Here is a 26,959-nt window from a genome sequence, read left to right as displayed (position 1 = left end):
GGCAAAACAAAGTCACCACCTTCTCTTTTCACTTTCATCTCATTCACTCTCTCAGACTCACATATAGTTACATATTAATTCCTTGACATACACCTCTGGATTAAAATGAGTTCAAAACTGATTTCATCAGTTTGTCTCGTTGTCAGCAAATGAACTGAATTAAAATCTAGTCCGGTGTTCATCTGAGAAGGAGCTCCATGAATGCAACATGAGGTAACAATTAATTTTACAACCCTCTAGCATCTAAAACATAAACTGTGCGGTAAACAACTCTACATTTATTAACACTTTGCTTTCGGTCAAGCTCTATTGAGTGACCCAAGTTCATCAATGCAGGCTACCACTTTGTACCAGACAGGTTAAAATAATCTAAGTGCCAATGGATACCATACCATCATTTGGTACATATCAGGTACTAAATAGCTGTGAAGTTAAAGGTTATCAACCTTTTTGTACCGTCTCATCCTGCAGTCTAACACACAGCTCTGTGCCTCTGGTCTCATACGTAAGGCACTTGTTTGTCCATGAATCAAACCAAGTTAGAGGTGAACTGATGGCTTTACACACTTGTCAGATACAGCAATATGACTTTCATCACTGTGAACAGCAGTTTGAGAAACAATGTGGCAAAGGAGTGTACGCTCCTTGTAACGACAGTTGGCATTGTTCAGTTTTTTTTTGTTTAAAAAAAAAAAAAATTTGTTTCTGTAGACTCAACTCTCTCCTCCTCCTCCTTCTGTACATCCCTCCACATCTCCACAGGGTGAGAGATGAGGGGGTGGGTGGAGTGCATATAACCTCCACTTGACGTGTCAGCTTCTTGGCTCACCAGGTAGTGCTCTCTCTGGAGTGTGCAGGTCCTTGCAGAGCCGGGGCTGAGCAGAAGTGCTGGAGGACTCCCACTCTAGGCCATGGTCTGGCTCTGGGGACAGCGAAAGGAGTAGTAGTGTTCCTGCGTCTGAGGAGCAGGCTGAGCACAGGTCTTCGGAGGAGAAATTGAGGCTGCCCAATTTAGCCAGCGAGTTGGACCTCTTGAGCCTCGAGGACACGGTTAGGCCTGCCAGACGCATGCGGGTCTCAATCTCCTGCGCCCTCTGACGGACGAGGCCAGGTTTCCCCCTCACGCTGCGCAGACTGTCACTGCTGGAGCTGCGTGTCAAGGTGGAGCCGTGAGGCGAGGAGGTGGGTGTGAACAACCCAGACCCCACCACCCCCAACAAGGCTTCATTGGTCAGTGGCACCACCAGTGGCTCTAACCGAACTTGGCATGGTGTAGAAGATTTCGTGAACTCCCCGGTAAAACCAGAGAACTCTCCCTCCTCCTCGGTGTGAAAGGGGCTGTTCTTGGACATGTGGCATTCGTGCAAAGGTTTCAGAGAGTGCAGACTTTCCTGAGACAAACCTGAAAGTTTCTCAAGTCTCTCGGCTCGTCGGCGAACCAGACCAGACGTCCGCAACTGCAAAAGGGTCTCCTGTTGTTGGCCAAAGCAGGCCATCCCAGGCGTCTCTTCCTCCAAATCCATTCTCATCAGCTCAGGGAGAGCCTCTGAAGAGGCTGCAGATTGCCTTTTCTCACTCTCTGTGTTTACCTCTAACAAATCACCACTGTCCTTCGCATCCGCTGGGTGCAGTGAGTCTCCCGGCTGCCCCTCTCTCTCAATTACAGCTCTGGGAGGGGAGGCAGTACAGTTGGCACAGTCACACAGAGGGCTACAGGGGTGCAGCAGTCCCACTGAAGGCTGGAGGCCTTCAGCAGAGGTATGGAATGGTGGTATTGAAGCAGCTGGGACTTCAACAGGGCTGGAGTTAAGGCAAAACTTTGAAACCAGAGTTGGAGAGACTTCTTTCTGCTTGGACTTAGAATCCAAAAAGAGTGGAGGAGGGATTTCCTAAATAACCAGAAAAAAGAAAAATAAATGTCAAAGGGAGAGTGATCATTTCCATACACTAGATTCATAAAGTTAAACAGTTTGATAGCGAAATTTAGGTTAATCATAATTCACATAAACTAATACAGTATTGATTAAAGTTTATAATGTAATTCAAACTCACAAAGAGATTATCTGGTGTGCTCAAATGGTTGTTGTTGTTGGAATTTTCATTGAGGCTTGCCAGGTCCATCCCGTTACCCTCCGTATCGCCTTCTACCTCCACATCTTGCGTTTCCTCTCCTCCACCTCCTTCCCCACCCCCTCCGTCATCTGGCTGCATGAGCACCTCCATCTCTGCCTCCTCCTTTTGCACTTCCTCCTCATCCTCCTCCTCCACTGTGCTAAACTCCAGCCGCAGACGGAGCTCCTCCAGGGGTTCCAGGCCACGACTGCTGGTCTGGGCAGCGGTACCCTCTGCTGAAGGCCCAAAGGAGGGCAATGGCAGACCTTCTCGCCCATCAAATGCTTCATCGTCCAGCAGGGCGTCACGCTCCACATCCTCGATTTCTATGAAGACCTTTTCCATGCCCAGGAGAGGAGGACCACGCACAGGTGTCGAGGGCTCACTGTCCAGTGCTGAGTCAGAGAGCCGGCGGAAATAATAGTTGTTGTAGGCAGGATCGATCTCCAGTGAAACAGTCCTGCATGGGGAAGGGCATGCTGCACCTTTATCAGACAGCGCCTCCTCACAGCAGGGAGACATCCCCGGCTCTGGGGTCTGGTGACCTCCCTCCTCTCCCCCACAACACTGTGCCAACCCCTGCTGCCCCTCTGCCATCTCACAGTCTGCATCTGGATGCCACAGCTTGTTGTGACGCTGTTTACTGTGAATATACAAATTCAGAAAGAGAGAGAGAGGTAAATAACACGTTGATTGAGAAAAGACAGACAGTAAATTGAACTGTGCCAACACATCAAGTGAGGGACTATACCTGGCGTCTAGGATTCCCTCGTACTCTGCAAGCTGTCTCATGAAAGCTGGGTTAGGTCGCGTGATGCTCCTCTTTTGCTTGACAAAGTTGTATGCCTTCTCTAGTGACCAGCCGAACTCCTTCATTGCGTAAGCAATAACAGTGGAGGCAGACCGACTAACGCCCATCTTGCAGTGAACTAGACACTTGGAGTGGTTCTTTCTGTGGGGGAGAATTATACAATAATTATTATTATTATTATTTAATTATGTATGTATATGTATATATATATATATATATATATATATATATGGCACTTTTAATCCACTTAAGTCCAGAATCTATGGAGCCACAGGAACTTAACTCTAGTCTCTTTTGCTCATTCCTGTTTGCCTTTTCACCACATCTGAAAAACTGTGAAGATTAGACAAATTGGTCTGAAAATTGATTAAAATACGACTTTGCCATCAGAGAAACTCACAGTATAACAATAACGTTTTTTTTGTTTTTTTAAAATCACATTTTTAATAACGCTGATTTTTTGTGTTGTTCTTTGTATTTAGTGTTGATGGATATAATGAATTGATGCAAACAAAAATACAGAGGTGGAAATGGAGACAGAAAACTCCAGAGTTCCACAAAAAAACAAAACAGCGTTTCATGGTAATTTATTTCTATTTTAGAACAGAACTGTAATGAAAGATATCAGCAAATTGAGATTTGTTTTTCTCACTTTGTTCTCTCATTGCTACTTCCTCTCTCACTTTTTTGGTCGTTAGCTCACCTGATCACTGCTCAATATCATTCGCTTGTGCTTTAAGCTCATTTGCGCACACTGTCTGTATCTCTGGCTCTTTTTATACTAGTGGGGAATCCAAAACCAAAACTTTGTATCCCTTGTTCTGATACTTGTGGATCCCAGTGTTTCTTAATTGTAAGCTGTAACAGTCACCAGTTTTGTATTTGATCAGCAATGTTCAGTCCTGTAAAAAAAAAACAACCAAAAAGTCCAGTCAATTGGAAAGTAGCACTACTGTGGCACCAGGAACTCTGGCAGGGGGACAACTAAAAGGGCAACTAAATTTAGTCGGCCAAAACGCAGAAGTTCCTAAGATCCTGAAACAGTTCCTGCAGTGGAAACAGGCTAATCATAATAAACTGGTGACAATCCACTATTTCTTGGCCTAGTTCTGTTTTTCTTTAAGTCTCACTTTGGAATTTATAAAGGCTAAAAATTATTATTAGTATTTAATTTCAATTATTATTGAAATTACCAAATCAAATACTGAATGAAAAGTGAAAAAATATTGGAACACCCAATAGTACAGTTATAGAAATTTAATCGAAAACATGCTGAAAATTAATATTTTGCATCAACTTTCCAATGACTTCTTTTGTCTGTCAGCTTTGACCCTAAAATCCTTTATTAATGTGTGAAATGAGATTTTTATAATTTGACATTTCACAATCACATGCGAGTGTCCCGAGAGGAGGAATTGTTTTTATAATCTGATAACTACATGTTCCACTCAGGACTCACTTTGCTTTAACAATGAAGTTGTACGTGTCATTCCAGTGAGCCAGCAGGTCAGTGGCCTCTTCATCGTAGACGCGTATGTTGTGATAACTGAATGTGCCTGGAAAGAAGTTGTCTATCTCCCGGGTAACGTTGAGGATATAGCCCACCCTGGGGAGGAAAGATAATGTTAATTCATCAACAACATTCTTTCTTGCTCAAATCACAATGAAAATATGTTTTGCGTGTGGTTATCATTGCTCCTCCACAATATAAAAAAATTACCCTGACTCTTGTAGCTCCTCCAAGTTAGATGCATTCCACTCAGAGCCCTAAAAACAAATGAGGGAAAATACAGTTTAGACTGAGTTTGTTTTTAAATCTGTCAGACTTCTGTCTTCTTTTGGGAGGGAACGGAGAGGGAATCGTCCTATCTAAGTTGTTCACAGGAAACAACAGACGTAACAGATGTTTTGGTGCATGTAAGAGATAGTATAATTGTCCCACCAGGTAGACGTGGTCAAAGATGAGAGTGGCTTTATCCATCTGGCCCAGGATCAGCAGCATCTCATTGTCGATGAACTCTTTGTACTCTTTCAGGTTGCAGTTCATGTGTTGTTCCAACTCTGTACGGATCTATAAAAAAGAAGAGTTCTGGCATTAAATCACAAGCATCATCAATTGTGCAAAATGTGCACAAATGTGTTTGGTTATTGTATTTTGAGCAAATAAAAAGTACACCACAAGAAAAACACAAAACAGTAGCTTAATTCATTGTGCATCATATTTACCTGTTTGCAGGTGACATTCTCAAGATCCTGGCACGTCATGATGCTTCTGAGTTTGGCTTTAACAAGGCACTCTGTCCTCTCTCTTTCTGAAGGCCTGCCAGAGAGGAAGTCTTACATTTTCGACATGTGGACAGCATTCACAAAATAAGAGCTGTTTGTGACATCACACACCTTCAACCATAAGGTTGGAAGTGATTAGTATAGTTTTTAAATTAAAAATTGGATTTGAGTGTCTGTTCACTGACTTGTCGACAAACATAGTGGGCGAGTCCGGCCTTGTTGTCTCCAAATCCTTCATGGCGTTCCACTCATTGATGCAGCTCTGATCTGAAGCAATGCAGCTCTCATAGTAGCCCATCCAGGTGAGAGCCATACCTCCAGGGAAGTAGTTGTACCTGCGTGACACCTCACATGCCTTGTGCAGCACCTGGATAGCTGACCTAGATTGTGGTGGTTAGGAAAAAGAGAGGTCAGAGTTATAGATGACTGAAGGAAGTACAATAATAAAAATACAATGACTGTGCTGTTTAAAATCTATTAAAAGCTCTAAGCAGTGCTCTGCGTGTGCCCTTCAATACCAGCAGGTGGCAGAATGGAGCAGTACAACATCAACCTCCCTCTCTGCAGCTGAGTGCCACATGTGTTCATCACATGCAATCAGGGGATTTATTGTGCTGTGTCATGAAACTGTAGATAGCCACTGTGGCTCCAGAGGCTGTTTATAACTCACCACATAGCCTGCACTGACACAGGTTTGAAGACATGAGTCCGACCCGCTGTGTTCACTGTAAAGCCCCTGAGGAGCAAACAAAACAGACAGTCATTACCTGAAATGGAGCATCATGAAGATCAATGCATATGTGTTATGTTCATCTGTAGAGTCATGTGTAAGCACAGTGTGGGGTAAAAGGTAGAGATATATTACTGGATTAAATGCATCAGATGTGTTCTCTGTCCTTACAAACAGGGGTCACACTGACAGAAGAAACTCACCCATCTCCATCCAGATGGATTTTTGTGTCACTCCACAGAGGTAGCACCATGCCGATCGAACAGCTTTTGCTGGCAGAGGACAATGAAAATTCAAAACCAGGCAAATAAAAAATGTCTTCTTTTCTCCTTGTAATGTCTCATGTGCAATGTGATATTAAAAAAACAAAACAAATTGTAACTGTAATCTTAATTATCGATCAGACCAAGAAATAATAGAATTACATCTAAAATAACTGTTTGTAGGAACAGTATAATGTCTTAAGCAGTTTTACAAAAAGTAAAAGATGTGGGGTTTTTTGTGCACAAAGGATCATATTTTAGTTCAAAGCTGACAACGCTGTAATAAAACAAAGCTCAGTGATAATAAAACTCAAAGTAACCAACTGACTGTACAATCTTTGTGCTGTTCATTGTGTGTAGAGCAGCTCTAGTCTATGTTTGAGGCGTTGTTTGCATTCATACATGCAAATAAATGTCAAATCATAACAAAAAGTTATTAAATATTTATGATAAATTATAAATGGCTCCTAACCTTTTGTTTATGTCTATCTACCAAGCAGTGATCATAAAACCCCACAAACAGCCCTAATATTCCTACCAGTCTTTGCTGGTGAAGTCGATTCCCAGTAGGATGTTCTCCTCTGTGTCCTGTCGCCCACTGGTGTACAACACCACCAGGTACCGCACACGATCTGACCATGCACTCTCCAGCCTCACTGCCTGCACAGGGGCGGACAGATTATGTTTAATACAAAGTTATATTTCCTGTTTACTCACATCCAGAGTAAGAGATCTTGTTTCCTGCTTGTGTGGTAGTAGCTATGTAAGTGCTGCCGAGCCAGATTACATTTATTTACTGTGATATTTAAGGAAGAGTTTCTCTGAGATTGTGTCACTTTTGGCATACAAATGATCAAATTAAAGTATGTTAAATATAAGATTTACAATTTTTGTATTTGTATCAGCTTTAAAATTCACACTTGTGGAGTGAAACATTGTTTATCCAAATAATCTTAGTATGACAAGTTTGTTCTTATCAACGCCCCCTTACTGGAGTGTAAAACTTGATTGTACACCACAGCAAATACTATAGAGACAATGAAATGGGCACTCAGACACATTGACCCTCCTATGTCCAACAAAGAGTCACAGCTGGATGTGCGAAGGAAACTGAATTTCAAACTTGATGTAATAGGGTACCGGAGCCCTCAGGACGTGGGAGAACCGAGGCGGTAAACATAAAATGAAATAACTGCTTTGCACTAACACAGAGACAAACCATGGAAACATTTGGTAATGCTCTCCTGAGTGTGTTCAAGCCTGCGCTCATGAGCTAATAATTGCAGTGGGCAAATAAGCATCTTAAGTACACAATAAAATGTATTCTGGTGGGTTTCTATGCCAGGTTGTTAAGTTGCTGGTGTGTGTGTGTGTGTGTGTGTGTGTGTGTGTGTGTGTGTGTGTGTGTGTGTGTGTGTGTGTGTGTGTGTGTGTGTGTGTGTGTGTGTGTGTGTGCGTATGTGTGCGTGTGCATGTTTTGATGTATGCATGTACTTATACTGTCTCACCAGTTTGATTCTGTCCTCCGAACGAAGGATGTTTATCATCACCTGCAGGTGTTGAGGTAAGTCGCCTGTTGAGGAAGATCATAAAGAAATTGATCCTTGATGAGCGGTGGCTGATTATAAATCTACATCGACATTCAACTGATAAAGTTTGACTTAAAAGAGAGTCTGTTTTAAACATTGAGTGAGAACATTATTGAGAAAAATAATGCATGCTGGGACACAATGAGCTCATATACTGAAAGGCATTACTCCAGTCTGTGAAATAACAGTGCTCCCTAGTGTTGAAGAAAGCCTAAATAACAACAAAACCTGTTCAGCAATGTTTTATTTTAAATCAATAGACATGTGATTGAAGAGAAGTGGACTGACAAGTATATTTGTTATCATTATTAATATTCTTATAAAACTACAATTCAAGAGCTTGTCTTTGTCTTTCTTACATCCCTGAGCACTTGTTGTGCAGGTCTGAGCTGAGATATGTCAATGAAGCTTGAAAATAAAACAGGGTGTGGAGATCAGCAGGACCAACAGCAACGTGAGGCAGCCGTTGATGGAGAGCGCGTTTGTGACATGTTGCAACAGGTCGATACATCATGTCATACTCACTGCTTTTAATTACAGGCATGAAACAAAAAGTCCTCAACTCTCTGCCTGGTCACGTACAGTCCTCTTTGTAAAGTGTGACTTATAACTTAATTTATCTTCGCTCAAATGATAATATATATATATATATAAAAAAAAAATCTGATTAACAATAAACAAATCCTTTTGAAGTTCTGGTGCAAACAACTGCAGACTAAAATTAGCTTGCAAAAGAAATCATGATTCTGATGTAATTTAATTCACAAGAGCGCCAGACGTTTGTCAAACTGGGTAAATTACCTTTAACTGATGTATGTAAATGCATGTATAAATTGTCACAAAAATGCTGAAAATGTAATAAAATATTGAGAAACTCAAATTGGCTAAATTGTCCTTCAAGATAAAAATAAAAACATTGGAAGATTCAGCTTAATTATGGTAAAACTTCTCCACAATGCAACAATAGCTGTACTGACACAGCTGAAGACTTCAAACACATTTCCTACAATGCTGTAAAATACATTAGTCACTGATCTATCAGCAGGCTGTGAAAATCTGGTATAAATTTGGTTTTGATAGACAAACTGTTTTAAAAGACGAGCAAGTTTATGGCCTCACTTTCTATGTGAACGCCCAGTTGGCATCTGTTTCAAATCATAACAGCTGCAACCAACTAGAGTCTTACACAGAAACATAAATACATCTACAGACAATTATGTATCATGTGTCCATGATGATGTGAAAGGTTCAAACCAGTTCAACGGAGAACCTCGACTGACACCACTTGCTCTACTTCTATGCCCTATAAAACTCTAGTCTCTTAAAGTGACCATTCACTGTTTCTCCACAATTACAAATAGTGTTTCGACAAACAAAAGACATCTGATTCTGTGTGCAGCGGCTACTTCTAGCTTTAATACCTTTATTGAGCACTGTACAAAAGTCACATCACTGTCTCTTTTTTTCCCAGAAGGCCATGGTCACTGGGAAATCACACAGCTATTTCTCTAGCCAAACGTTTTGGATAACAAAGCAGGACCAGCAAATATGTGGGCTACCTGACAAAGTGGCTGGTAGAGTGGACACAGCCACGACTTGCCAAATGGTTTGGCATGATTTTGGCTGTTGGCTGGCACTGATTTCCCATCAGGCCAGGTCCGCCTAGTGTCTTTAAAGCTAAGCTATTAATCGTGGCTTTCAATGTTGACATTTTAAAAACAGCCCTTTGATTGAAGACACCGGCCAGGTCATCGCTCATGCCAACTTGTTGTGTGACCTCAGATTTGAAACAATACAATAAAAGCAGAGTGTCTCCACATTTATTCATTTTCTATACAGTTAAGTCACCAGGGTAAAGTCGGCGTGTAGGGAAGCAAAAGTCTTTGTAATCATCATTCAGGCCACTGCAGTCAAGCACTAATAAAGACACTCGGAGTTCAAACTAAAGTCAGCAGCACTGTCCTCTATAACTGTAGTGAACGATCAATGTCATCCTGTTCTGTTCCAGTGCAGTTAATTTACATGTTGCCAAAAAAATGTTTTACCTTCAAACTCAATTACAAATTAAGCTAATTTAAGCTTTTATCATGTCTCATTATTGCTGTTTCTTCAGTAAAAATCATCAAATGAACAAAATGTCATGCAGGTGAACTGAGCATAGTCACATTTACCTTCTGTACCCATAACTCAGTAAATGTAGCATCATAAGAAAAATGGAAGCAACTCAAGATAATAAAACAACAAGGCCGTCTTTTAACCGTCAACATAAGTGGACAGTGCTACCATACGCTGGATTTAAGCTCTAATCTGCCTAAGCTATACGTCTGGAACATGCTTATCAACAAGGCAGCCTTCGTCATCCTCACTTCAGATACAAACATCTGCTGCAGAACATTAACTCATCAGACGAACCTGCAACATAACCTGGACTAAATAATCACCTGAGGGTCTGTCGAGCAGATTGATGAGATCACAACAACAGTTTGGAAAGATGTGGATAATCAGGTGAACTGCTGTTGAGCTTTGTGAGTGTTGTGGCCTTGTGGGTCTCACCTGCATGTTTGTGGTGAGGATGTGCTTTCTGGCCCTGGTGACTGCTCCCCTGCTGCAGGAAGAGAGCAGCACCCTTCACCATGAAGAAGCTCTCACTCAGGCTGCAAAACAAACGGGAGACACGAGTTATAATCACCGAAACGTAAGACGCTATACATCAGACAGCACTCAGCAGAGCAGCAGCTCAGCCCAAGTATTCAGCTTTAACAGGTCGGTTCAGTTCAGCAGAGGCAGGAAGTGAGATGAGCATAAATCATGGTTGTCTGCTGCCGCTGAATTACCACAACAGCTGAGTGGAAAAGCCCAGCTGCCACGTTACAGAGACAGACCTCAGGTCTCTAGCAGCCATGAATCAAGCTTTGATCCTGAATGCTTATCTGTCTTTTTTCTGCTGCATGGGCTGCACGCAGATTTGACTTATCAGCTCTCTGCTGGCTTGGTCTAATGCAACACAGCCCTAAATAAGTGTCAACTGCAGGTACAAACGTTCACAAAATGACTGAAAAGCAGCAATCACAATAACAGTTCACACCTGCCTGTAAAAAAACAAACAAACCTGACTTTCTCAGGTTAGACTTTGGAGCTGTCAAAAGATGACATAAGCAAGGAACTGCAATATAAAAAGGCACTGAGGTGTTTCCTCCAGACTGAATTCAATCATTCTGTGTCAGTGAAACACAAAGTGAGCACATTCATACATCCTGAATCTACCTGGCAGCAGGGTGGAACACATGCACACATACTGAGTGTGCAGTCTGGCATTTAAAGACATCATTAGCAAAGTACAGAGCTGACAGGTGACAGGAACAAGATCCACAATCCACACTTAAGACAGACCTGTCTCTAAACACAGCAACATAATTGCTGCACTTACCATAAACTGTCAGCGTAAAAGTGATCATCTAAACTGACATTAATGACTACAATTTTCTGCATCACATTTTTATGTCCAGCCAGTGTCACTAACTACAATAACCCTGACAAGCTCTAAAAAACGCTCAATCAGCTCTCTCTGATTAGACTTTCAAAACCCACGTACAGAAGAGCAGGCCTGGGCCAAACAGATGATTTTCTGGGAACAATGGACATCATTTTGTGCACCTCACAATAAATTCCCTCCGCCCCCAGCGCCACAGAAAAAAGTTCCACAGTGACAAAGCATGGGGGTGGACACTTCTCAGCAAGTGCTTTTGTCTCACTTTGGTGGATTTTAGTTTCAGTCTGTTCAGTGTTTGAGATTTACGAGGCTGTCAGGAGGGTGTACTGTCAGGGAATGATGGATAATATATGAGGCAATCACAAGAGCAAAAAGAGGGCCACAGCTCCATTACTGCCCAATACTGTGAACAAATCCCTACTGCTCATTCTTCCCAACTTAAAGTCCGCAGAACTGTTGCACCTGATAACTTCCCAAAAACTTTAAATTTGCAGACTAGTGAAACCTGAGGATGTGTGTAAATCAAAAGCTGACCCAGTGTTTCACAGGCCCTACTCAGACATCCTAATTAAACAGCCTCAGCTCTACTGTCTCTTGCCCTGCGGCACCCTGCTATCAGCCTCTCCACAAACACTAGAGCTAAAAATACATCTGGTATCAAAGCAAACAAAGACTATGACAGAAAAGCTCGGCGGATAGCTTCAATGATTCCACATGATTCCAACCTACAGCACCTATACCCCATTCACTGTAAAAGACACCGAACGCCAACACGTCAGGCCATATACTGCAGATGAAGAGTACAAGAAATACAGCTATTACAGTGATTTATGTTCCTTTGAATAGCAGCTGCCAGTGAATGATTGTTTTTTTGATAGAAGTGCAAATCAGCTGAGATCATGAAGTGACCCGGCCAAACATTCAGACAAACACTGAACTAATGAACTAAAACTTGAATCATATTTAAAATCACAATATCACATCGCCAACTGCATGGACCAAACCGTGGTAAAGTTTTGAGTATTGCTCTTAAACATCATCAGTGAAGAACTCACATGCGGTTTATCTCACTCTGGGTCAACACAGCGTTCTCCACAAAATAAGGTAGGATCTTCATCACGGCCTCCTGAAAGGGTTCTACAACCAGATGCATCCTGTTGAAAGAAGCAAACCCAGGCCTCCCGCACAAACTACCTCCTCTTCATCAGCCTCCAGAAACAGTGAGCGAGCAAAGTGCAACAGAAGGATGTCGGTGGTTTCAGGACTCTGCTTTTGAGTGACAGACACATCATCTGTGCTGCTCAGTGGAGAGGTGCCGTCTGTTTGAACGCCACTCCCTCTGTTTCCTCCTCCCTCATCTGAGCGTCTGTGTGTGCCAGTCAGACTCCTGCCTGGAGGGACGTACCGCAGCCTCCACTCCCCGTAGCCTCCACTCCCTGCCCTCACACAACTGCGCTTGTCTGCTCCCTCTAACACTCAAAAAAGACAAAGAGTAAATGTCACTCTTGTGTTTGTTGTCGGGAAGAACAACGGACTCGAGCAAATATCCAGAAGTTTGCAGAGGGCGACGAATCTGGTACAACTCAGAGGAGATGGATTTCCCCTTGCTTGAGCATGGACTCTGCGATTCTGTACATTCCTCTTTCATCAGGTCTGACTCAGTGAAAAATTACCAACAGGTTTCCACTCATCCAGTGCGAAACAAGTCCACTTTTAGGACTGTGCTGTTCTGTCCAACAGAAATCCGTTCACTGAGAGCGCCGGGAGAAGTGCAACCACTTGTTCAACTAGAGGGAGAGAAAAAAAGGCCAGACAAAGGCATTGTGCCAAAACTTCCAAATGGGATGTCCTGATGTGCATGCCACCTTTTGGGTCAACAGAATCCAAGGTACTGCCTCCAGGGAGCTTAACACATGGGCCAAGCATGGATGGAAAGGGCAGTGAGAACTGGCAATCTCCCAAAACTCCCAAATCTCATTATACCAGGGCTTATAAGGGAGGGATTATCTTGTCTCTCTCCTTCAAGTGGCCAGCGTTGGCTGTCATTCACATATACCGCAAATAAAACCACAATGTGTTAAGATTATTTGATGGTGCAATGGTTGAGGAAGAACAATTATGCCTTTGATCTGCAAAAATAGTTACTTGCTCTTTGTAGATGCAGAAAAAAAATACAGACCTGGTGTAATGAAAACAACTTTATGAAGTTTGAGCCCAAAAGATCTGTTGAAACTGAGCCTGAAGATTAGTCTCTGTTTGGGGTTAAAATAATGTAGGCTATAACCTTCTTTCTCACTTTACTTCTCACACTGAGCATGCAAACTTCCCCCGCACACACACGCACAATGAAGTGGCACAACTCTGCTAATCTGGAAGGATTTGCTGACAGACATTTACAATAGCTCTGCGACACGCATAACAAGATAGCCCTCCTATTCTTTCCCGACAATAGGACAACGTCTGTAACACATGCCCACTAGCAGACACTCCACAAGCTGATGTGGGCTCAGTCATGGTCCAGGTGATAACTTGGACGGCACTACGTGTCAGTTGCATCTAGAAGTGAAGGGACTAGGTTGGACTGAGGTACGGTCTCCACACATGAGGCCAAGCTTCAGCAGCAGCAAGCAAAGTTGATGGCATGTCACAGCATTAAGGTATAGTTTGTTGTTGGAGCAGGAGCCAGATGGACCTGGACAGGGCCAAGCAAGACCAGATGTCCTATAAGCCACTGCTCTGAATCGCCAGGTGCCGGTATGTGGAAGTGGTGCAGGATTACACACAGGAGGACTCAATACAACAAGGCTGCGTGGCTCCATGGTCTTGGAGTGTTTTGCACACACCGATACAATGAGGGGGGAAAAAAGGCTCCTCTTGGGGCGGTTAGTTGCATAATGCTGGCATTTTCTCACTGACACAACAGATAGGGGTAGAGAGTGAGCAACGACACAGAGAGGAACAAACCTCCTCAGGTGTTGTTGTTTTTTTGGGGGGGGTTGGCCTGCGCATGTAACTGATGACATCATCATGTTGCCAAGGAAAGATCAAACTAGACGCTTCTGCTACAGTTCGGCCTACATTTCTTCTTCTATCCACTCATATTCTACATTCAAATCCAGTGTTTAAGTATTTTGACATATTATGGTATTTAAAGCAGCCTTAACAAACAAGCTATTTGAGGGAGAAAGTACTGTGGTGACTGTTATTGACTTTGTCTTCATGGATCCTTCGTCTTACTCTCTGTACTGAATCCCTCCTCTTCATTATAAGCCCTGCACTCCATGTCTATCTGCATAAAAACACAATTGCCCAATTCTGCCTCTTGCCTAGCTCTGCCTTGTACAAGGTGGTAAGATGAAATCATTCATCGGTTCAGTGCCTCAAACACCTGCATGATGTTTACTTTGGCTTCCATCAACCTCTAGGGCTTGTCATCATTATCAAGGTCAGCTAAGAACATCAAGTGCAAATATTCCCACTTGGCAGCCATTTAGCTGTCCATCAACAGATGGATCTATCAGTGGTGGTGTACTAGTTCAGTACACCCTGATCTAAAGAGAAATATGACAAATAAAAAGACAACTTAATAGGGCTGCCAAAAAGGGTGTTCAATTATTCCTTTGAACTAGGTTAGGTTTGAACTGTTTGAATATTTATTTTTACGCATTTTGTCCATAAGAGGGCAAACCAATACACGGAGAGACATAACTACTAGGTGTATTTATTTAAACATAAACCTTTTTTTTAAAAACATCTATAGGCATACACATTGCAAAATAAAAAAAATAATGTCCTATATAGTATAACTTGATTTAAATACTGTAGCCCTGTCCTTAGTTTGACCTACATTTCTTTTCAATCAATGAAGTGATTAGGTCTGAACAATTAAAAAATATATATCTAACTGTGATTATTTTGACTGATATTGATATGATACTAATATGATTTGCAATATTTGAGGGAAAGATCATTTTTACAGTAATTTCATTTTCATTTAAGAACATTAAAATGATTATGGTGTGATTTTTGTAGAGATCTGTACCAAACAAAGATGTTTTCTTAAGTCTGCAGCACCACAATATTCACACATTTCACCTTTAAAAAATACTGCATCTCCTGTGAATTTAAAATTGCAGTTGGTCATACTATGATTTTGATAAAGTTTTTCGATTAACTGCCCAAAAAGTGTAGTTGTGTGACTCCTGTCTGTCATACAGCTCATTCAGTGCAGCGGCCCACACGAAACGTACAAGACAACCAGCCACGGTGGTGCTACTTGTGTATCCACAATTTAATATTAATTTTCACAATCGAATTTCTGTTTGTTTGTTTTTTAAAATTCGATTATATAATTGAATTTAAAATATCCGTTCACAGCTCTACAACTTAATATACTATAATATTATGAAACATGAATTGAATTGCATAACGTGGCTTACCAGACCCTCAAAAATGGAAACAATCTTGAGGCATGACAGGACTTGCATCACGCATAGATCGTTCTGACACACATGCACAGCTCGGGGGCATTTCATAGACTGTTGCATAACTGATAGAAACTAGAATAATGCATTTGGTCATTTTTGGGGTCAGAAATGTTTTACATATTATTATCCAAAAATGAAGTTTTGTGCATATAAGACATTAAAAAAATAACAAATTACAAACTCATACCAAGAACGCATGTTCAAATTACTAAAGAGTATTTTGTCAATACGAATTACACACACAGACCTGCACTGTCATGACAGCGAGGCTTTGACAAACATTAATGTATTTTTCTTACCAAATAAACACGTCATTACACATCTGAACTGAAACTTAGATCTCTCCAATAAACAAACTTATTATGGTTGGTTTGCAGTTGGCTTTTCTGACTTTGAAATGGCTCCAGGGACTCACAGATGATTATAATTATTCTTTAGAAAAATGACTGAGTCACTCTGTCACAATATGAAAAGCACTGATCTCTAATCCACAGAAAACAAAACCATACACAGAAGTGCTGCAATTATTTTTTAGAATAAAGTCATCTATCATTTAATTATTTTTGATAAATAATCGTTTTCTGCTGTAAAATGTTTTAAAAATCAATGATGTCTTCAAATAACTGGGGGTGCAGGGGGGTTGGAGGTTCATTCAAATTAAGTAGTGCAAAGATAGTTATTATATTTTGGTTGAAATTTGGTCCTAGATGTTGGCCTGAAAACAGCGACTGCAGACATGCTGCAACAACAGATTAAAACTGTTTAAATATAAATGATTGATTTCAATTAAACACTCTCCAACCAAAATCTGCACAGAAAATATATTTAATCACATATTTAATGTGATTAAAGCAGGAAAGTCAGTAAATCAGTGTGCACTGATCTGTAAATGAATGAGTGAAAAGCTTCTCCTTCAGTACATTAAATTGCAGTATATGAAGGCAGCGTTGATAAATCCGCAGTCTCTGAGAAGTGCCTTGCCAGAGCACAGTGCTGTTACACATGACTGTTCAGTGTTCACTTTAATTAAAATCGCCTTAAAACTACACCAGACTGCTACAGCATAACCACACACATCAGACCGGTCAGTTAAAACTATTCTGCTTTTTTATGAAGGAGTTAGCAGGGCTCAGCACAGCCTCTTTTCCAACTTTCTTTTTAGCTCATGTTTTATCCTTGAAACACCCTGTAGTGCAAATGCTATTGTGTAAAAATGTCTACACTATGTGACCATGGGTGAGGTGAATACATTATAATTATTATTGAAATATATCTGATATATTCACTCAGCCCTTTTGCATGCCGCACTGCTGCACATACATGAACCAAAATAGCAGGTGTGCATGGAGACAGCCACACAGTCTGTGTGTTTAAGACCTACCATCTTGCACTTGTTGTAGCACTCGTGCAGTTAAAACAGGGCCTCTAATGTCTCCGTTCAACTACGAATCAAACAATGAGGTCGTACCACAACTGGCACGGTGGGAGAGGTTAATTGTGTGTGTGTCTTCTGCTTTATGTCATACAACAACCAAGTATCAACATTATAATCAACTTTCTGTCGACACATGCAGTACATGCACTTTGTGGAAAAGCTAAAAACAAAAAGCTGTGGAGAGGCCAAAGTGACTCAACTGATGATGCATGGATCAGGAACACGTTTATCAGTCTGAGTGCTGATAAAAAAATACAGGCACACCTGTCAACATATTACCTAAAAAAAACTACTGAGAATAACACGGTTTTACAGTTGGCTATTATGAATTGATGACTCTGCCAACAAGACAGACAGACAGGCAAGTTTTATTACACTGACACTCGGTTGTTCATTCGTTGATGCCAGCTAGTCTGCCACCAGTCCAGATTTCAGTAAATGACTCAAAGACTGATGCAGTCAATCAGTCAACAACACCTGTTCATAAAATTTGACCTGCTTTGCCATGTACCATGCAACAAAGGAGCTGATCTAAACTTTGAGTAAACTTACCTTTGATTTATTCGCCGTTCATCTTCACTCCCAAAATCCTGCAATACAGATAAGAGGAAAAATGAATACCACACTAGACAGACGTTATGGGATTATTAACAGACTGTCAGCACGTCACTTAGACAGAGGCTACATGTCTCATAAGCTTTAATTACATTTTAAACTTGTGTCAAAATGTAAAATGTCAAATATAGTACTATGAGCAAATACCAGTGTGGTCAATACAAAATACAGGTGTGTGATATTATGTAATGCCGTCAGTGCCACCTGAATAGAAGTAAAAAGTAAGCATAATAAAAAAACTTTAGGTTATTTACATAACCCCGGTTCTCTGAGTAATATGAGTGAGATGTCTCACTATGGGATGCACGCCTCGCTGCAGCCCTCAGAAGCATTTATCTCATTACGCCAATCCTGATTGGCTGGTGAACGTGTCCGTCCGCCACAGGTAGTCCCACCTACCTTAAATAGCTCATGCGGACGGCACCACCCTCATTCAAGATAAGCACCTCTTCTCACTCGCCCAAGCAAGAAGGGTAGTCTGGTGAGACATCTCACTCATATTACTCAGAGAACCGGGGTTATGTAAATAACCTAAAGTTCTCTTTCATAATATTTCGTTCGATGTCTCACTATGTGATATGGTTGCTCCCGTATTGCCAGACAAGCTTATCGAGCGTCCACCAACCCACAGGGAAAAAGGTACTCTGTTCCAATCAGGACAGCAAAACCGCGCGTGCCAAGCACGGAGCGGAGACGTCCAGCATATAAAAACGGACAAAAGTGAGAGGCGAGGACCAACTCGCTGCAGCACAGATGTCCTGAACAGAAACTCCCCTGAATAAGGCCCAGGATGCGGCCAAGCCCCGAGTCGAGTGCGCCCGCAGACCCGCAGGCGTCTGCAAACCCTGACTCGTATAAGCCAAAGCAATCGCCTCCACGACCCAGTGGGACAGGCGCTGCTTTGTGACAGGTTTCCCCTTATGAGGATTAGCCCAGGAGACAAACAGCTGATCGCTCCTCCTGAAACCCTTAGTCCTGTCCATGTAAGTGCGCACCGCACGGACTGGACATAACGCATGTGACCGCTGCTCTCCAGGCGAGGCAGCAAAGGCCACAAGGTCAATAGGAGAACATGAGCCCACTACCTTAGGCACAAAGGCCGGGTTGGGCTTCAAAATCATCCTCACATCCCCCGGGTAAAGCTGAGTGCATGATGGATGCACCGAAAGCGCATGGATGTCACTAACCCGTTTAGCCGAAGCCAGAGCCAGTAACAACACTGTCTTGAGAGACAGGTGTTTCAAGCCTGCTCCCCCCAGCGGCTCAAAAGGAGGACCCTTGAGCCCCTCCAGAACCACAGCCAGATCCCATGGTGGCACCAGCGGTCTGGACACGGGGAGAAGCCTGCGCGCTCCCTTCATAAAACGGCAAACCAGCGGGTGCTGGCTCGCTGTTTGTTTCCCAAACCCCACGTGACAGGCGGCTATAGCTGCCAAGTACACTTTAACTGTGGAGAAGGCTTTTCGTTTGTCAATCAGGTCCTGTAAGAATGACAATATCACACCTACTGGACACTGAAAAGGAACGTGGCCATTTCTGTGACACCAGTCCTCAAACACTCTCCACTTACAGTCATACAGAGACCTAGTGGAAGAGGCTCGAGCACTTTGTATAGTGGAAATCACACGCTGTGGGAGTCCCACAGCTGACAAATTGAACCACTCAGGGGCCAAACCCACAGCGCCAGGCGTTCTGGGTGCGGGTGGAAAACCGTCCCCCCCCCCTGTGATAACAGGTCCCTGCGCAGCGGGAGCTGCCAAGGTTGCGCGCACAGCAACCGATATATCTCCGCCAGCCAATGCATTGCAGGCCAATGCGGAGCTATCAGAATCAGCGCGTGGCCGTGGTCCCTCACTCTGGACAGAGTGGGGGGTATCAGGGCCAGGGGAGGGAACGCGTAAAGAAGCTCGTGCGGCCAGACGTGCGCTAGTGCGTCTATGCCGAGGGGAGCATCCAGGTTGCGCAGAGAGTAAAACAGCGCGCACTGCGCGTTTCCTCTTGACGCGAACAGATCCACCGCGGCCCGACCATAACGGGCCCATATCTGTTCCACAATCTCTGGGTGCAGAGTCCACTCCCCGTATACCGGCGCGCCCCTGGACAACAGGTCCGCGCCCGTGTTCAGAGCTCCCGGGACGTGCGTCGCCCTCAGGGAGAGGAGACGACCGCAGCTCCACAGGATCAGTCTGCGTGCCAGCATGTGCAACTGACGAGAGCGCAACCCCCCTTGGCGGTTGATGTACGCTACCGTCGTCGTATTGTCCGTCCTCACCAGGACATGATGGCCCATGAGAGACGGAAGGAAGTGTTTCAGGGAGAGGAACACCGCTGAAAGTTCCAGAAAATTTATGTGAGACCGCTGGAGGTCCACACTCCAGCGGCCCCTCACTGACCGGCCCTCGTGAATTCCGCCCCACCCTGTCAGGCTGGCGTCCGTAGTGACCACCTTCCTGGACAGGACAGAGCCCATGGGCACCCCGCGGGTCAGAAACGACGGGGCTCGCCAGTGGCGCAGTGCCCTGACGCACCCCGGCGTAACCAACACTCTCCGTGCGCCATGACGCACGGGATCCAGCCCGCATGAGGCCACCCAGAGCTGGAATTCCCGCATGTGGAGGCGACCGAGACGAACCACGAGAATGGCTGACGCCATCAGTCCGAGTAATCGAAGACACAATCTGAATTGAACAGATTTGCCTGGATGGAAAAGCGCGAGACATGCTCTGAAAGCTCTCACTCGCTCCGCCGAGAGGCGCGCCGTGAAAATCACCGAGTCCAGGGATAATCCCAGAAAGATTATGTCCTGTGTCGGGCACAGCATGCTCTTTTCCGCGTTTATCACAAAACCCAGGTCCAATAGGTGCCATGTGAGAATACGCGTATGCGCCATGGCCTCCTGCCTCGATTGTGCCAAAAGTAGCCAATCGTCCAGATATGTGGCCAAGCGAATGCCCTGCTGTCTCAGTGGGGCTATCGCCGCTTCCGTGCACCGGACGAACACCCTCGGGCTTAAAGACAGACCGAATGGGAGCACGCGGTACTCGTAGCACGTCCCCTGGAAAGCGAACCTCAGATACTTTCTGTAGGGAGGATATATTGGAATGTGGAAATACGCGTCTTTCAGATCGACAGAAGTGAACCAATCGTTCTGTCGCACCAGGCGCAGCAGGGATGCGTGTGTGAGCATCCTGAACTTGTATTTCCTGAGAAATTTGTTCAGAGCACGTAGATCCAGGATAGGGCGAATACCACTCCCCCCCCGTTTTGGGACCAGAAAGTACCTGGAGTAAAAACCGCTCTGACACTGTGCGGGAGGAACGACACAGATTGCTCCTTTGTTTAACAGTGAGAGGATTTCCTCTTGCAAAACACGAGCTGACTCTCCCTGAGCCTGGGAGTGTATTATGCCGGCGAATCGAGGGGGAACAGCGGCAAACTGCAGCCTGTAACCCCTCAAAATCGTCTTCAACACCCAGGGCGAAGCTGCCAGCGCAGCCCACCTCTGCCACCTGCGGCAGAGAGGTGAGACGCGCTGCAGCTCTTCCACCATGAGAGGTCCCAACCGCGGTGCGGTGGCGCCCTCTCGTGGTGGAAAACTGACATGGCCTCTGGGCGGTGCTGTGCACTTTGGCCCGGGAGGACAACGCAGTGACGGGGACCTCACTGCCCTCACCCCGGGAAAAGCCGCAGCTTTCCCCGGGGGTGGGACAGCAGGTGCCGCCACCGCGCTGTTTATTTTTATAGTTTTGGCTTTTATTAGCTGCGCCCTCGGCACTTGGCCCGGATGCGACAGCGGGACACATTTTATTTTCTTTATGAAAACTTGTGTGTGTGTGCGTGCTTGTGGACATGGGAGAGGGGCAACCGCTGAACCCTCTGCCGTCAGATGTCCGTCTCTCCCGGTCTGCCCTGGCACGGTCCGTGGCAGCTGGGAGATGGGGGCGTGGGGGGCCCCGGAGTGCACGCTCGGAAGCCAAACAGGTGGAGCTGGAGAACAGGGAACTTCCAGCTGCATCACCGGTGACGAGAGGGGCTGTCAGGCCGCTCTCTTTTTCTTCCTGGCCTGGTGGCTGGTAGCTTGCGCGGGCTGTGCCGGCGGAGCTGTAGCTGGGGCCGAGGGCTTCTTGAACCAGCCGGGCCGACCGGGCACGGGCGGCGGGGCGGGCTGAGGCTTCGGATGTTTCGGTATTTTGAACTGCGAAACCCGGGAAGCAGCCTGCGCGAATGATTTACGCTGCGCAGGTGGAGAGGGAGCTGGGGGCTTGCGAGGGAGGCAGAGCTTGAGAGCTTCGTCTTCCTTCTTTTTGGCTTCACACCGTTGTTGCATCGATGCTAGGGCGGAACCAAAAATCCCCTCCGGGACAATGGGCATGTCCAGGACGTCGTCCTTCTCTCTGTCTGACAGGCTGGCGAGGTTGAGCCACCGCGCTCGCTCCTGCAGAACCATGGTCCCCATCGCTCTACCCGTGGCCTGGACCGCGCAGCGTTGGACACGGAGACACAGGTCGGTGATGACCGGTATCTCCTCCCACGCAGCTGAGTCCTGAGTTTGCACAACATCCTCGCACAACTCAGCCTGGTAAGCCGTGAGCAGCGAGAGGACATTGAGCGCTCTGGCCGAGAGCGCCACCGCCTTGTACGCTTTCTCAGTCAGGGCTGACTGAAAACGGTCGGACTTGGACGGCAGGCTGGGGCTCCGGGAGGACACCGCTGACAGCTGGGGGTGAAGGTGAGCTGCAACAAGTGGCTCCATCGGAGGCATGCGGAGCAGACCCAGGCTCTCCATCGCCTCACAGTCGAGGGACGAGGCCCCGGGAACCGGGCTCCGGCTGCTGTAGGGGCGGTCTCTCCATGAGCGCGCCACCTCCTCCAGCAGCTCCGGGAAGACGGGGAGAAGTTGCTTCGTCGCGCTCTTGGCCAAGGGCAATTTCTTCCCCTCGTAGCGTGATCTGGTGATCTCAGCTACGACAGCGGGCCAGGGGATGCCCAGCCGGGCAGCTGCGCGCTTGCACACGTCGAGCATGTCCGAGCTGGGGGAGGGAGAAGCTGGTGTGCTACTCTCGTCTCCATCCCGAGAGTCGACGGAAGCCGCGGGCTTTGCAGCCCGAGCCGGTGTGATGAAGATGTCATCCTCTTCTTCATCCTCTGATATGAGGAGATCCAAGGCGCCATCATCATCTTCCCCATAGTCCAAATCCAGGACGTCTTCCTCCAGCGGGGGAACCGCGGCTAGCTCGAGCTGGGAGCCCCAGCTGGCGCTAGCCTCCGGTGTCGCCACCGCAGCGACCCCCACCTCCTCTCCGCCCTCGACGGCGGCGCCGTCGGAAGAGAGATAGGGGTCATGTCCAGACAGGCTAGCCTGGCGGGCTAGTCGTCTGCGGAGACTCTTGATGGTGAACACCGCACAGTGTTGACACGAGCCGGGGACCTCGATAGCCGCCCGGGCGTGTTCCAGCCCAAGACAGCACGAGCAGACCTGGTGTGGATCCATGCTCGATATCTTATTCCCGCAGCGACAGAGTCTGGCTCCGGAGTCTCCGTGCCCTCTGGTGTGAGGGGTTTTAGCCTCCATTCCGTGCGAGCTGGTGTGCAGGCAGGGAGCCGAGGCAGTTAGCTGGTGTGCTAACCGTGAAGAAGCCGAGAATTAGCTGGTGTGCTAATGCCCGGTGCTCGAGTAGCCGTGGTGGGGCGTCGAGAGCAGTGCTGACCAAGCCGTGGAGGGCAGGAAAGCACTGAGTTCGATCTGGTGTGACCGACGAAGCAGAAAAAATGTCCTAAGCTAGTAGCGCCCAGCGACAGAAGCTAAATAAGATCCGTCTATGGACAGTTAAGCTAGCTAGCTCTGGACGCGAGATATGCTCCGAGTGAGAAGAGGTGTTTGAATGAGGGTGGTGCCGTCCGCATGAGCTATTTAAGGTAGGTGGGACTACCTGTGGCGGACGGACACGTTCACCAGCCAATCAGGATTGGCGTAATGAGATAAATGCTTCTGAGGGCTGCAGCGAGGCGTGCATCCCATAGTGAGACATCGAACGAAATATTATGAAAGAGAACCAAAGTCTGCAACCAATTAGATGACAAGAAATTGCGATTATGCCTTATTATGCTGCTGGTGATCAGGCTGTGTGACAATTTTGACAAGTTCAGCCGACCAGTCTGCACACACTGCAGCATTCTAAGCCAAAAATATTACTCCGCTTGATCACAGTCCTGCATCTTATCCTGCTTAAAGCCCACCACACTCTGTAACATCTGGACAAAATCCATATTGAACAGTTTTGGAGCACAGTGCAGCAAACCTCTGTTTCATCTGCTTTAACAGGTTTGCTGTGTCTTGTGTTTTTGCACCAAAATACAGCTCCTAGTCATGAAGCTTTTAATGGAGAGACTGAGTCATGTCTAAAATTGTGATTTACCAAAACTCACCCAGTCCTCTTTGACCAATTTAAGGTAAATCCATACTTTTGTTTGTTTTGTTGTATACTGGTGAAGTTGATGCATGAGAAGTAAAAATACATAACACAGCAACACTCAATGTGTTGACATTCATGACTGACTTTGACAAAAAGTATAGTAATTTATTTGGGGAAAAAATATCAAATTCTGACTGGAATAATGCTTAACATACATGATTACACAAAGCATTAGAGGGGGTAACAATTAAGGCATGTAAATGATGAAATCCTATTTCTGGCTACTGAAATACGCATTAGAATGTTTAAATACCTTAATGTTTAATGTTGGAAAACGTGTATGTGGGAGTACAATTTATTTAAGAACCAATTATTCTACAATGGGAGTAACAGATACTTCATTTCACTTCAACGAACTAACTCTCCGTAACTGAGTATTAGGTGAAAAACTCTTAAATATTACCAACATTTCACCACCTATTTCATCCCTGTTTACCTCAGCTTTATTTCTCTGCGCCTCCTGTAGTACTCCACCACCCCACCCGCCCCTCATGAGTAGATGACATCATAGCTGCAGCAGCTTCCTGACAGCTTTATCTGTGCAACCCGTAGACTTTATATAGTCTACAGTCCAACCTCGTCAGGCTGCAGGACTACACAGCAGGACAAGGAGGTACAGGGACGAAACCCAGTCAAACTAACAAACCACTTCATTAAAAAGGAGCAATCTATCTGCAATAAGGACATCTGTTACAACATGCGTGGTTTTGAAAACCTCAGTCTATTGAAAAAGATGTATATTGCCTGACTTTGTCTAGATTAACCCATCTTTTGCTCAAACACTGATGATTATACATTAACGCAGCTATATATATCAAATCTGTTTTCTCTGATGTGGTCATACAAGACAGGAGGTGAGCTACTGTAGTATACTACAGTTGGTAGTTAGCGCCCCCATCCGGCAGTGAATACGAATAACCGTACTTGAAAATAGCAAAGGGAAGTTATTTTGAATGATTATAAATGAGGCAAACACAGTCACTTATTCTTGCTTTGTGGGTCCAGAACCTACACAGCTCAAACTCTCCGGAGTTATAGGGAGGTATCAGATAGAAATAATGGGGAATCCTAAATCATTTACACATAATGAGTGTTTACTTAAAAGGAAATAACTACTTCCCCATCCTCCCTATGAACCAACAGGACAACCCTGTGACATGAAAATCTTCTGTTTGTTGTCTGCTAATGAGAAAATAGCAACCGCGATAAAACATCGACACCTCATTACTATTATTTTTAATCCTTAAAGCCAAAGTAATGTGAATTTGGCTATGAGCGGACTGCAGGTCAGGTTGTTAACGTCGTTTGGACTTTGTGCCAGGTGGACAGTTTGATAAAAACGATAAAGAAATAAAACCTTAATTTCAATGTCAGCCAGTCACATCATAAACAGCTAACGCTAGCTGCAGCTTATATCATTCATAAGACACTTGCCAACTACTGCTAACGTTACAGTTATTTCTTTATTAATACTACTATATTAACAACTCCAACCAAGCTAACATATGTCAGGCTTTTTTTCAATTATTTAACAGCTCTACTGGCATATGTGTTAACCATCGATATATCTGGTTATTATTAGTAGTAACGAAGACGATGCTAGCTACCGCCGGCTAACGACATAGCACAACACGTTCAATAACGCTGCTAATTTAGCTTCAATCAGCGGGCCTTGTTCCCCGGCTACATCTTTCCATCTCTCCCTCATCCTTTCCACCTCACCCACACCAGGGAAGCGTTTCGGTTCACCCGGCATCAAACTGACCTCTCCCGCGGTCGTGGTGGCTGTGCTGGCGGTGGATGCGGCGCTCGGGGTCGGGGACCGCTGCAGAGTAACCAACGCCATGGCTGGAAGCTGAGGATGCACCGGCCGGCCGCTGTGGCCTGGAGAGCTGCTAGCTGCTGCTGCTGCTGGGCTAACCACACATACAACTGATGGATGGACGGATGGATGGAGAGAAGCGGTGATATCCTGCAGGCAGCGCTGTCTGTGCAGGAGGTGGTGCCTCCAAGGCCCGGTCCATCCCAGTGGAGCTTTCGTTTAGATTATTTTATCATAATAAGATAACAATAATAATGAAGCAAGGAACATGTATTGCATACCACCTGTAAACAAGGCAGTTCAGGTATAAACACAAGAAAGTCAAAGCAGTAGCTATAAAAAAAGACTATATACACACTACAAAATACTTGCATTAAACAACATATTCTTTAAACTAGTGAAATTACCGACGTGCCTGTTATCGGTACCCTTCCAACATTTTTTTTTTTTTTAAACAATTTTCTCTGTAGCCTATTAAGTTGAAACTGACAGAAGTATGGTGTACGTCAATCTTTATTTCACATTGAATATAACTGGAAGTTTGCTTTTGATTTATAACTTAACCAGGTTACAATAAAATCAATGAACATGGCATGGCCAAAAATATTGGTTCCCTTATTATACTTTAGCCCAGCCCACATAGGCAATCACTGCAGTCAAGCGCTTTCTGTAACTCTGAATAATGTTTCTACATTTCTCCACTGGTAGTTTGGTCCACTCATCTTGTGCAAACTGCTTCACTTCTCTCAGGCTTGATGGATGCTGTCTCCTAACTGCAAGTTTCAGCTCTTTCCATGGATGTTCAGTGGGAATCAGACTCAGGGCCATTTTAGACTGGTCCGTTCA

At 44.9% G+C, this 26,959-nt stretch overlaps 1 protein-coding gene across 1 annotated transcript; it reads right to left on the bottom strand.

The window, feature by feature from the left end:
* Positions 1–688: 688 nt before the first annotated feature.
* Positions 689–26,515, bottom strand: ssh1a (slingshot protein phosphatase 1a). Its single transcript, XM_062417322.1, has 15 exons — positions 26,057–26,515; positions 17,756–17,793; positions 10,345–10,445; positions 7,711–7,775; positions 6,741–6,862; positions 6,143–6,211; positions 5,880–5,945; positions 5,395–5,589; positions 5,150–5,243; positions 4,866–4,994; positions 4,644–4,690; positions 4,383–4,529; positions 2,864–3,064; positions 2,053–2,755; positions 689–1,889 (listed from the first exon to the last, which is right to left on the bottom strand). The coding sequence occupies exons 1-15, from the start codon at positions 26,135–26,137 to the stop codon at positions 813–815; spliced, it is 3,135 nt and encodes a 1,044-aa protein (XP_062273306.1). The 5' UTR covers positions 26,138–26,515; the 3' UTR covers positions 689–812.
* Positions 26,516–26,959: the final 444 nt, after the last annotated feature.

The sequence above is a fragment of the Scomber scombrus genome, chromosome 4, assembly GCF_963691925.1.
Source record: "Scomber scombrus chromosome 4, fScoSco1.1, whole genome shotgun sequence".
NCBI lineage: Eukaryota > Metazoa > Chordata > Actinopteri > Scombriformes > Scombridae > Scomber > Scomber scombrus.
The sequence above is the reverse complement of the archived record's forward strand: the minus strand, read 5'-3'. Positions and strand labels throughout refer to the sequence as shown.